This window comes from Lepisosteus platostomus, chromosome 18, assembly GCF_059453375.1.
Source record: "Lepisosteus platostomus isolate fLepPlt1 chromosome 18, fLepPlt1.hap1, whole genome shotgun sequence".
Classification (NCBI taxonomy): domain Eukaryota; kingdom Metazoa; phylum Chordata; class Actinopteri; order Semionotiformes; family Lepisosteidae; genus Lepisosteus; species Lepisosteus platostomus.
Window position 1 is genome coordinate 8,915,434 of NC_142628.1, and position 13,902 is coordinate 8,929,335.

General features: G+C 34.3%; 1 protein-coding gene across 1 annotated transcript in view; it reads right to left on the minus strand.

Moving 5' to 3' along the window:
• Positions 1-1,758: 1,758 nt before the first annotated feature.
• The window catches only part of LOC148645601 (alpha-parvin), a 29,630-nt gene continuing 17,486 nt past the window's right edge, over positions 1,759-13,902 (minus strand). Inside the window, exons 12-13 of the mRNA XM_088611589.1 lie at positions 10,180-10,252; positions 1,759-7,696 (exon numbers count right to left, since the gene is read on the minus strand). Of these exons, the coding sequence (XP_088467715.1) occupies positions 7,620-7,696; positions 10,180-10,252 (150 nt within the window). The 3' untranslated portion in view covers positions 1,759-7,619. The remainder of the gene's footprint in view (positions 7,697-10,179; positions 10,253-13,902) is intronic.

Genomic DNA, 13,902 nt, shown 5'->3' on the forward strand with positions numbered 1-13,902 from the left:
TCAATTATTACATTAATTATATTAATATATCTACTATTTTGTAGGAGGTGTGAATCCATGAACACAGTTTGTGCTCACCTACACTTCCCAATAAAAAGAAATCGGATGCAGATTGTGTGATGCGGATCACAATCTGAACAGAAAGTTCAAGAGCTCAAGAGAGGTGGTGGATACTGCAGACCTGCTATTCCTAATAAGAATTCATTTCATTTATATATCACTTTTCATACCAAAGGATCCCAAACCACTCCACATCATTGAGGGAACCTACTTAATCCACCTAGGATTAGGGACAGCACCTGCCTACGTGAAATATGACATTATATCAAGCCAGCAGCCATATCAACTGGCAGCCCACTGAAGCTAAGCAGGTGTGAGCCTGGTCAGTACCTGGATGGGAGACCTCCTGGGAAAAACTAAGGTTGCTGCTGGAAGAGGTGTTAGTGGGGCCAGCAGGGGGTGCTCACCCTGTGGTCCATGTGGGTCCTAATGCCCCAGTATAGTGATGGGGACACTATACTATAAACAGGCGCCATCCTTCGGATGAGATGTAAAACCGAGGTCCTGACTCTCATTAAAATGTGGTCATTAAAAATCCCAGGGGTGTAGGGGTGTAACCCCGGCGTCCTGGCCAAATTTCCCATTTGGCCCTTACCAATCATGGCCTCCTAATAATCCCCATCTATGAATTGGCTTCATTACTCTCTGCTCTCCTCCCCACTGATAGCTGATGTGTGGTGAGTGTTCTGGCGCACTATGGCTGCCGTTGCATCATCCAGGTGGATGCTGCACACTGGTGGTGGTGGAGGAGAGTCCCCATTACCTGTAAAGCGCTTTGAGTGGAGTGTCCAGAAAAGCTCTATATAAATATAAGCAATTATTATTATTATTATGTGCCAGACGCCCCACTACAAAGCAGAACTTGTGAAGAGGAGATATACTACTTGAATCAATTTACGGGAGAAGTTCAGGGAAGCCCAAAGTGAAAATCAGCCTGAACACCACTACTCATACACAGATCGTCTTGGGATCCGGACCGGACCTGGACTTTGGTTCAACCTCTTATGCAAAGGAGAGAGAGAACTTTCTACAGAACATTGTCCCTGGTCTCCACAGTGGAGTATTTTGGAAATTCTGGTATGGAATGAAAACTGCCACCCACTAGTCCAGCAATTCTACTTACAGAAGAAACCTGGTTTTCCTTGGAGATATTGCGTCACATCAGCAATCAGTCCCAGATCCAGTCACATTCTTGCTTAGCTTTGAAATACAAAGTGGTGACACAGCTGTTGAATTTAAAAAATTTGTAGCAGATTTCATTAACTTAATAATGACAAGATAGTTCTTTAAGAGATGAATTTAGTACAGTTTACTAATAAATTCTGCTTTCTAATAAAGGGGGCCACAATTTAAAGTAAAGTATATACAGTATATTACAATTCAAACTATCTGCAAAATAGAGCCCATTTGGTTTCACACAAACAGAAACATGTACAGTACTTGTCTTACGTGGTCACCCTTCAGGAAGATTGAGGGACCTATTGTACTATGCTTCTGAAGCACACATGGTCTTCAAGACTATAGTTTGAGAATCAAAGAAGGCAACTTCTGCACATGAAGATCTACAGTATGTGTAATATACTCACCATTTTGTGTAATCAATGGAAAATATTTCTGTTAATCCTTGGAGACCCAAAACGAGTAGAACAGTATATAAACGTACAAGGTTCCCATTATAATACACCAGTACCATAAGCATATTTTATAAATATATTTTATTTAACTGAACAGTGTTTAAAACAAACTTAAATACATTTCATTTCTGTATATAAGCTCAACAAAGAAAAGATTTCCAGAAAGGAAACGGTGTGTACTTAATAGAAAGCATAAACATTTGGGGAGTGGAGTGTGGACCAAGAAGAATGCCAAGAAAAATATTGAATACACATTTATGTTTCTTTGGAATCTATAAACAATACAGAAAAACAAAACATACTTTGTACATTATTGCAGATACGAGCTTTTATAGTTATTAAAAAACATGCTGGGGCAAACTATAACAGAAACCGAGAAGCATATTAAAATAGCATTAAACCCTGTTTAAGCAGGAACAGTGATTTTCATGTCATTTTTGAAAGCCTCTCTGTAAAACAGGCAATGGACTTGGAAACACCAAAAATATTTGTACCAGCAGAGCTACATATCAAGTTGACCTCAACACTATTTCTTCTCTATCTTTCTCTCCATTTATGCACAGTTATACAGAAAATACTAACCAAAAATATAACAAAATATAAAATATAACAAAATTGTTAATTGCTCTTTCAAGGAAAAAAATACAACCAAGATACAAGGCTTTTTTCAACCAAAGAAACAATGAATAATAACTCATTAATACGGGGCAGTGTGAAAAAAACACAACACTTCAGTAAAGCAATTTCCTGAAAATCTAACTAATGCATTTTCCACATGCAACTGCAAATATCCAAAAATGATAACTTCATAAAACACTAAATCAAACCAAAGTTAATAAGTGGGCATGTTTAAAAAAAAGTGACAAATAATACATTACTTTAATATATGATATAAAATATTTTGACAATTAAATGGTTGTTAAAATGAAAGGTAAGATGTTAAGTGTGGTCATGTACCAGGTATTTAGTATTTGGAAATTAAAAGACAGTATTTTACATTGGTTGAAAATATGTTAAAGAGCAAATTTGAAATGTTTAAGACATCAATATCACCTAAAACCCAAAATAATGGTTTTAAGACGACACAGAGAACTGGATATTTTCAGTTTTCTGTTGGTAATTCTTAATACATTTCTTGATCAAGGAAAGACCCAAGAGCATGAAAAATATATCTTAAATTCACATCTTGACCATGACGTATGTAAGGGCTAGAAAGTAAATTCAATGTGTTTGTTAAGGATACTGAGTGAGCCTTTAGCCTTGATCTCCGTTTAAGAGAGAATTGCTTATTGTTAATCACTGAAACAAAATCGGTCAGTTTTCACATCTGTCAATACAATATTCTTCAACAAGTATGTCAATTAAAAGCCAAGGCAATCTAAAGGCTATGTGAAGCGTGATTCCATTCTAAAAGTAACCTTCAGATGACTTATGAGTGCATGGGCACTGCTAAAGCTTATGACAGTTATCAGAATAAATATTTATTACTGACCAAGTAGATGACAGTTTCTTTCACCACTTGTTTACATCAGGAATAATGATGATCATCCAGCTGCTCTTTAAAGCTTCTTAAAAACCAATCATATTAAAATGATCATACATATGATAAACACAGATAAAGCCACAGTATATGTGCCATTAACTTTTAGAAAGGGTCAGCAAACAAAACTGCTTAAGTAAAAGAAAATGCATAGTTCTCACACTGCATAAACAAGGGCAAAATGTAAACCTTGCAGGAAAGACACAACACAGCAGGTGTTAAAACAGTTCCTCTTTTAAATTGCACAATTCAACTCATTAGGGCTATTAAATCAGCTGATGAAATGTAGGGAATTAAAACATATGTTTGGTCTAAAAAGGCAAGTGTCTGTAAAGACATTCTGGAAAGCTCTGTGACTGTCCAACATCCTCTTTTGCACACAATCAGTTTCTAACACCGGGCATGAGTTTTGAAAAATGTGTTGAAATTAAAAAGCACCAAGATGGTAAGTAGAAATATTTTACAAAATGTAATGAGTTTATATTTATATTTATTGGCAAATAGCCCCACCTTTCTTCCTGTTTTGTAAAATGAACAATAACTCCTGCCCTCAATGCTTACAGAGAATGCACTTCCTAATAAGAAGGACCCATTTGAAGTCATCACTCCAAGTTTAGTATAATATACATAATATACGGGGAATGAGCAAGAAATGCTAGAGTAATTTCAGGATAATGGTGGCTCTTTCCTTTTCAGGATACCTTAACCCAGATTCTCAATAACACAGGTGTTCTTTTCTGTAATTTTCGCTATCCTAGGAAGCTTATATGAAGACACTGAAAGCTCTTAATCCTGAAGGTTTAGTGATAATAGCTTTCCAGATAATGCAGCTGAACAATGGGCTGAAAGGTATTGTTACAACCCACTTAAGTGAACACACTTACAAAGACTTAATAGAAATAGCGAAAAATGTCACAAATACTGTACTATTTTTCATGATTCGTCATGTCTGCTATTGTGCAGAAGGCAGAATATAGGTCTACTGTAAGCCAGTCTTCTACATTTTAACATTACTAGGTAAAGCACAACAGTCCTCTAACAAACAGTATGACTTAGTTCTGGATATCTCCTCTGTTAAATTATACAATTCAAAAGCAGGGAACATCGATAATAAATGGAATCTTAAGAAATAACAACCCTGTCGATTTTGGCACTACTGACAACATTACATTCGTTTGAAAACACAGCTTCCCTCGTTGTACAGCATTAGTTCAAATGCTAAACCTGAAGAAACAAAAGACAGGTTTGGTTCTTCTCACCTACAGTATATGTGGTACAGAAACAAAGTCATATTTCTACCAAATGCTTTATGTGGAATTCATAGTTGACAAAAATGAATTAATGGATCACTGTTATTTTACCTTTATTTAAAAAGAAAATTTGACCTGTGAATTTATAGCCAGCCAATAAACAGGCTAGAGGTCTCAATTTATGTCACATTTAAACTGATACTCAAAAATGTAAATTAAAGACTGAGAACATAACATCATAAACAAAGACTGAATCACCGACATCATCATGGGACTAATAGAACAACAGCATTCTTTCGAAAACCAATTAAGCCACGCTGTGGAATTTTCACTGTGGAAAAACAAAAATTGACAACATTACATTCCCTTTGCTGTTAGACACATTATTTTTGGGAGACTTCGATAGACATCCCTTTTCTTTTTAGGTTAAACACATGAAAGCCTATAAAAGCAAGCAAAATATGTTCCCATATATTTTTTCCACAATTGTTCTATAGCTTTTCAATAAGCATTCAGATTTTTTAAAAAAGGTAACTAGTGATTAAGACAAAAATTACACTAATTCAATGGATGACAAATGAACACAAATCCAAAGAATGGGCAGTGCTGTGCAAGGCACAAAAGACCTGCTCTTTAACTATTGCAATAAAATGAACTATTACTGTGACCTTCAAATTAAAAAATACAAGGGAAGGTTTTTTTTTTATAAACACCCACGCAGCAGATACTTCAAAAAATAGCTCACCATCTGCTGTTCTTGATTTATAGTGTGTGCCTACTCTCTACCCTTGGAAGCTTAAGGCCTGGAAATTTTATTTAGCCTTTTTGCTCAAACTAATAAAACTTCTCTTTAAATTAATAACTACGTTTGTTGTAACTAAGTTATAACAAAGTACTTCATCCCAAGGCAACTTGAGGGAAATGTATTAGAATCAATCTGTGCAGGGAAAGAATTATAACAGCACATCATTTGATCAAGTTAAAAATGTGAAACTAAAACAGCAATAATGTTACAGAGAACTTAAAATGACTGTGCAATCTGATTATGTGAGCATTCCTATACTGCTCTGTCTTGAACGAAAGTGTTTCTCCACTTTCTTAAACTTGTTTTCTTCCAAACACACAGAAGCAAGACTTTTGATTATTCACACAATGAATCTAATTTTTCTGTTATGCCATCTGATTTATCATGTACTTAAAACCCCTACAGAGTGCAAATATATACAGATATATTTGCCAGACAGGAAATTTGCCAATCTGCAATTACAAGTTTTCACTGCTATCTTGCAAACTAGATTTAATGCACTAATTCTTCTATTTACTTAGGAACCTATTTTTCTTAAGCAAAGATAACTACTTATGAGCAAGAAATTGTTTTATATTATGGTTTCATTAATTTGCATATTAATTTAAATTTAAAAATTAAACTACAGGAATAGTTAAGGATTTACCACACAGAAATGGCATTACTATAATACATAAATCAAGACAGTCGTACAAAACATTACATAATGTTTTTGTGTTACATTATGTTACATACAAACATTAGAGATTTTGTTGAGAGATGTTGAGACAGATATAAGACATGCTCTGTAAAATTATTCAAACATTCAAATGCAAAAGTCATTAATGTCAGTAACAATATTTTTATAACCACAAGATTGTTTAAATGTGTTCAGTCTAAGGAAAGCTCTTTACAATTGTACTTTCTTTGGAATTATATTTAATGAGCTTGCTTTGAATGATTAAATTACCATTCAGGTAACTTCTAGAAAATATGAGAAAAATACTACACCTGCATGTAAGACAATACCTCCTTCCAAATTATTATAGTATGAGACTTTCAAGAAAACAAGACTTAACTAAAACATAAAATGTTATGTAAAATATTAAATGTTTTAGTTAGGCAAAAGACAAAGAAAGATATATTTTAGTCAATCTAAACATATAAATGTAAGATATTATAGCATAGTAGATACAAATAAGAGATTTGAGATTTTGTCCTGCATTAAACTAATTTCAAAATACTTTAAATGATAAGTATATTTTGATCATGAAATATACTGCAAATTATTTTAAGCAAATGCAGTGTTTTCACTTTCACCAAATACTGAACATACAAACTTTAATTATACACTTTACTGAGGAATTCCTTAAACCCGTTTATACATTAACAGAACATACCAACAGGCAACAATTTAGCACACAGCACTGTGGTGTTAAGTTTTAAGAGACAAAGTTGAATTTTTTGCATTTTTAATGCCTGCTAGCCTTTAAATCTTTTTTTTACCAATACAACCAAAACACATTCAGAAACTTAAAATAAAACAAACTGCAGAATTGTATTGAGGTGCTATATAATACTACAGTAATAAACAGTACTTTGGTGTGGATGTTAGCCCAAAACTCTACCCTATCTATAAAGCACTAAACTAACTTTTTAGAAGTCTTGTCCTAGTCATGTATATTATTCATTTAAGCATACATTTCAAGTGAATTACATTAAAAGGTAATTTCAAATACTATTTTTTTGTTAATTTCTTCCTTGTACACTGTCTTGTACATTGTTTATGCTTTTGGTTGTTCTTCCTAGTTTGAATGTTAATTGCCATCCTAATTAAAGTTGAGATAAAAAAACATCTGCAAAAGTAAGTACATAAGATGATTATCATGGAACTTGTCATTTTCAAAATAGTTCCAGGGTTGCAATGTATCTCTTATTACACTAGGTAATTTCTGGTGTTGCAACATTCGCAGCAAGGCAAATCAGAAAAGAGAATCATACAGACCACGAGGATTGTAACAGGTAAAAACACAAATCGCAAAAATCTCTTTACTACTGGTGCTTATGGAATATAACCAGTTAAACCTTTTTAACAATGTTAAGTCATATTTAGTATTGAAATTCTATTCCTCGAACTATTTATATAACTTAATTTTAACATTATTCTATACTTGAGTTCTTCACAATGGCCCCATATCCTTTTAAAAACTTGGAATTCTGCATCAGACTTCAGCTACTCTTTATGGCTGCAGTGGTATTTTTGTTTTTCACTGGGTAAGATCTGAAGGCAGGAAAAGCAGCTTCCCTCCAGCGGTAGTTGCTCTGGAAACCCAACTCCTGTCACTTCCTTTTTACTCCACATTCCTGTATTTTGTAAACAGATTATAGAGCACTCTCAGGGTTGACTTCAGGTCACAGTTCACAATATCTGTGGGGGGGGGGGGTAATCACAAAGAAAAATCACAGCAACTATCAGTGAAAAGGCAAATCATCAATTCAGACTACATAAAATGCAGTACACTCTGACAAACATGAGACAGCAGAATTAGTATTTGCTCCTCTACAGGTGTGTAAACAGGTTTTCTTACAAAAAGGCCACAGGCCATCCTATTTCTTTAAAAGAGAAGAGATGCATAGTTTTACTGAAGAGAACTATGACCTTGATAAGCCCAGCAAACACTCAGTTGTGACGGGTTTTAAAGACACTGCATCACAGCTGAAACCTAATTAAAAGTTATTTTAAAGCCACAGTTATGACTACCACCAGCATTTGAAAAATATGCCAGTATAAGAGAGCTCTGTAACTCCAGTCATGTACATCCCCCTACCACATATAAGCTGTTACTGTAATTAAACAACCAAGTCTTTAAATAAAAGCTAAAAAACTGCAATAGTTGAAACAGCCACCTCAAGTCATTCATTGATGCTTTAATAAAAAGTAAAAAAAAACTTTACAGCCTGCTGGTGAACTGTGTTATGTGGTCCATGTGTTTCTTCTTAAGAGAATAAAAATGATCTAATTTCAAATTTGTAAGCACATTTTATTTTGCTTAAATGTTGTAATAATTATTACTTGTAAGTAAAATACCACTATTGTGCTAAAAAAAACATCACAATGGTCAATGCTCATCAAGAGGAAACAAAAAACAAAAATGAAAAAAGGCACATCGTGATATGCACATATGGAACTAGAACTGATGGGAGTCTGATTGTAATAGCTAAGATCCATATTAAAATGATTCTGAAATACCACAGGCAGGACCTTACTTAAAGGTTTGGTTGTCAGATCTCATTTTACATTGCTCCTTGTATTCTGCCAACATGTGCTCATGATTTTAATATTTTTTGGTGTGCAAATGCATTTTGTTTTAAAATATCTGTTATTGTTTCCAGTAGACATTAGGGATTTTAGAAAAAAAACAGCAACCAATGTAAAACAGATTAATACGTATGGTTGAAACACATTGTTAACAGTGTGAATTAAGTCTGGACGTTTTCAGGAGTCTTACCCATTGTAAACCTATTTCATTATCCGGCATAAAATATTATGAACATTGTTAAAGCCCATCAGAAATGATTAAAATTGAAGTAACAGATACATACAAAAGATTTCATACATCAGAAAGACCACCGAAACTAAAATTATTCTGCAACTAGGATCACACATTCTCCCTTCCCTTAACGACAGATTACTGTTCTTTTAAATTTTCTCCATTCATTGGAAGTTTCGTTTCACACCTCTCTCCACCCATTCTGACTTCACACCTCTTGATTGGCCTCTCTTTCTGTCCCCTGCTCCCGCCTCTCACTCCTCCTCCCTCTCAACCTTTGTTCTCCCGCTACTTTACCTTTGCCTACTGCCCTGTCTCTCTCACACCTGAAGAAGGCTCCACGGCCGAAACGTTGTGTTCTCTTTCTTCTTTTTTTCAGCATGGAATAAACCTATTTCTTGTTCCTTTACATACAAAAGAGCTATGTACAATGCAAGCTCTGAATTGTAATGCTGTGCTGTAAAAGAAAATAACTACTTCTGCACTTTGTAAAAGACCTATGTAACCATCTGGAAAAAGACCAGAGGTCAGAGATCTAAATTCTTTAAACAGCCTATTATATGCTATTTGTAATATCTTTGGTTTTGCTTCAAAATACTGTTGAAACTGATAAGGTTTGGGGGTTTAACAGTGTGGTAATGGTTCAATATTATTCTTAATAGCATTTAGAATCTTCATGTTTAAAATCTATCAGGATGTGTATGAGAAACAGTACAACTTAAAAAATATAAATGCAGTTTTGTGTTTGCCCACCATTTTAAAGTACACTAAATTTTGTATATACAGTATTATAAACCATAATATAACCCTTGTAATTTTTTTTTATTTCCCTTCAAATCCTATGCCAAAAGGAGTGAAATAAATTTCTGAAGAGTATCAACTGCAACTGCAATTCTTACTGATGAACAATGACGTGAAAATCTTATTGAACTGTTTTCCTTATAATAAGGCCTGCTATTCAAATAAAAATATTCCTGATGCCAAGACATTGCTTTTTGGTCCATATTCTTTATACAGTTTAAAAATAGTCTTGAGTCCTCCATTTTTATAGCAGCTGCTTTTCATAACTGAAATGGAAAAAGGGGTCACTCACTATTAGTACAAAATTTAGCAGGCATAAAGGCTTTTCCACAAGGCCTTCAACCACCCGGCAGTAAAACATTTAAAAATGTGTTGGCTATTAGAAAGAAAGAGAAAACCGTGAAAATTAATAAACCATGATGGTAAACCCAAAAAATCTTTTTCCTGTATGTCTGTTTTTATTTAATTCATATAGCCATGACCTTAAATGTGGTGTAGGTTTTACCCCCTTAGTACAAATGCTGCATGGAGTTTCACGCAAAGTTACACAACCTCCTACCTTCAGGTCTGGGTTTGGGTCTTTCCAGTCCACCATCCTGCATTAGCTCAAAGGAGAAGGACACATTATGCACCTACAGTAGAAACAAATGCACAGCCCTTATGGAACAGAAATAAAGACATGGCAAAATGCTGTGAGATATCTGCAATCTAATTTGCAAAGTATGAAAAGCTGTGATGGAAAACTTATGTATTCTAGTAACTCGAGCTTAAATGCAATAACAAAACTTACACATACATGGACTTAAACTTACATGTTTCTTATAAACGTCTTCAACAATTGTTTTTTAAAGCACAAAACGTGGAACACTGAGCTGTAAGAGAGGTAGGAACTGCATGGAGGATATTGGAATAAAGGCTATATCCAGAGGGCTTAGCAGAATGCTTCATTGGATCCTGTGGAGACTTCTGCCTGTCCCATAAGAATGCCTTAAAGCGCCTTTCCATATGTGTGTGGTCTCATTTCACAAGTAACAAAGGACTGTTATGCTGCTTCCATACTGAATCACTCAGCAAAGAGCACTGATTTTCATAAAACTCACTTTATATACTGTGTTCATTCTATACTGCATTCAGCATGTGAACAGATTGCATCAGCACTAAAATGGATTAGCCTTATCCACTGAATCTGCATGGATAAACATTTTCTGTTACACCATGTAAAGCACATACTGCTGTGTTTGCAAGGAGCAGTTTAGTCAGTTTGGTACAGAATCTGGAATGCTAAAACACTGACTGCTTGGGAAGTGAAATAAAAAGCTCTGGGAAATTACTCTGCCTGAGTAAAGGAATAAGACCTCCTTGAGGCATGAGATAAGTTATAGCTCAGTACACCTGGAAGTGCTCTCTAAAGCAGTACTGCTAGCCTGGTTAGGGCTACCCTTATTAATCCCATCATAAACAAAATCACGAAGAGTTAATAGTTCACATAGGTACTGTATAACACTGAGCAAAGGCCAAGTATGAGGTGAAGATTAACATGAAAAATAATAAGCAACAGTCATCTGAAAACAATGAAACCATGTACTAAATACAAGAAGCAGGCATTTAATTACTTTAAGAAGATTTTATAAGTGTAATGTGGTGTCTAAGTTAATATTACCAGCAGGATGCAATATTGTACAATTGGGTTAAACAAATATTTTAACATGAAGAACAGGTGATGTAAACAATTTTCTTAAAATAGATTTGATGTGGTTTAAGCTCTCTTTCACAGAGACACAATCACACATTAAGAATTAGAGTGTTTCAATAAGTAAAGATGTTTATTTCCCTTTCGTATTTCAACAATCTTCTTTTTAAGATAAGTTTGTTTTCCACTTAAAGGAGAGCTCTACTTATGCATTTTAAAATACCTAAAAAGAATCAAAAGCTCTCACAGACAGGGGGCATTGCTGGAGGGTCTTATGGCAGCACCTGCAGCAGACTGTAGAACAATGCAGTTCTGCTGGATCTGGAGCATGCATTAGATAAATTATTCCATGAAGGCAGGATGAGAAAATGTAATAAAAAGGCCTTAATAATGAACTGCAGCCTCTTTTGACTGTTTTAACAAAATACAGATTAATAGCCTTAAAACATAATGGTGATTGAATTTTAAAATGTCACACAGCCTTACAAAATCCCATTGTTTGCAATGAAAAAAATAAAAGCAATATAAAAAACAAAAGAGAAAAAAAAGGGAAGAAAAGGCTCAAGAAATAAATGGAAACATTTCTATGGAAACTTTAAACCTTACTTCTGATCAAAACACCAAAAAGACAAGGCTCTGGCATCCATGAGCTAAACCAAGAGGAAAACAAACAGAGAAAGACGCAGAAACCCCAAATTAAATAGCAATTAAAGTTGTTCAAAGTTGGTTGGAAGAAATGAACAAATCCATAATCTTTAATCACTTCAATCTGGGAGTTCTGCAGTCTGTACTGTATATGCACAACAAATTTACTTTAAAATCTCACGGATGTAAAAGTAAACGGTACATATGCACTTTTCTTTCTCAGCCCCCAGATGCGTTATTCTGAGCATCTCCGAATAGCTTCCCTCAAGGAATTGTTTGTGTCCATCTCCTGAGAACTTCAACCCAAAAAGTATGCCACAGGAAAACGCAATTGTTACAAACATGTGTTATTGGAAAAGAAAATACAGCATGATGCACTTAAAGGACAAAGGATTATGATTCACTTATATCAATAAGAAGGGGTTTGGATGCAGTAACGTTCTTTTGTAATCTGTTAAAAAAACTTGCAACTACATGCCAAAGAAAACGAATTCCAAAAAAATGGGAATCATAACATTTTCCAATGTCAACCAAATGTCAATACGATGTATTCAGAAGAAGAAGTTCTTTTTCAAATTGAGTAGGCCTTTTTCAAGATAATTCCTCCCTCTTAAACTCCAGTCCTAACATTGCAGTTCTTTGGATTTTAGAATATTAGGGTTAATCTGAGCCATCTACCAGTGTAATATTTGTGTTAAAGTTGTAACTTTCAGACTGAATTTAACTAACTTTAACTCACTCCTTGTACAATTCTCTGATGTTGCGGTTTTAAACATTACTTACTCAGTGCTGCCATTTAAAAAAAAAATACTGACATGAAATAAGAGTTTCAATTGACATGACAGCAACAGCAAAAAAATGGATACATTATTGTGTACATCTCTGATCAAGAATTCTAAATAGCTTTCTGCAAGAAACTCGGATTGTTTGTCTCCTGGGAACTTCAACCCAAAAAGTATTCCATATGAAAATGTTACAAACAACATGTTATGAAAAAAAATACAGCATGATGCATTTAAATAACAAAGGATTATGATTCACTTATATTAATAAGAAGGAGTTTTAATGCATACAGCAATGCTCTTTTGTAATCTTTTAAAAAAACTTGCAACTACTTTCCCTAGAAAAGGGTAAAGTTGGGGACAAGGTATTTTAGAAAGGCAAGACTCTCACTGTCAATATTCTACATCCAGTAAAAATAAAAAATAAATTGTAAAAAGGAAAAATGTATATATGTAAGAAATCACATCATTGAACATTACAAGGCCCAAAATTAATAAATTATAAAAAGGAAAAATGTATATATGTAAGAAATCACATCATTGAACATTACAAGGCCCAAAACAAGGCACATCTGTGTCCTGGGTGTGGTTGTAGGGTTTGTAGTCGAGAGACGAGACATGAAAAATGCAGTGATTATTTCAAATCATGTGGGTTTATAACAAAATAGCTCACAATTTTATTGTAAAGTGAAAAATACTATTGTTTTGTACATGTTTTTGAAACTTTTGCTACATTGTTTTCCTAACCTTATCAATAACAGATGTAAACCTGATAAATTCTTGAACAAGTTAACTTAGTGTTAGACCTGCAACACTCCAATCTCTGGAAACAGCTCCCATCCTAATTGTGAGATGAAGTATCCCAAGTAGGGGTCCATGAATAGCATCTTTCATTTCCTTACGTACAACTGGGGAATACCACTAGGTCCCAGTAATTTATTTTTTTCAAGATGTCCTAACCCCTACAGAATCTCATTGGCAGTGTTCAAGTTCTTCGATATTCACAGAGCTCCTTCTGTAACATGGGGAATGTTAATGAAAAAAATGTAAAAATATCTGTGGGAAATATTAATTAGCATGTTTACTATTTCCATATCATCCTCTATCATTAACCCCCGTGAAATCTATTTACTTCATCTTTTACAGTTCTTTATTACTGTAACAC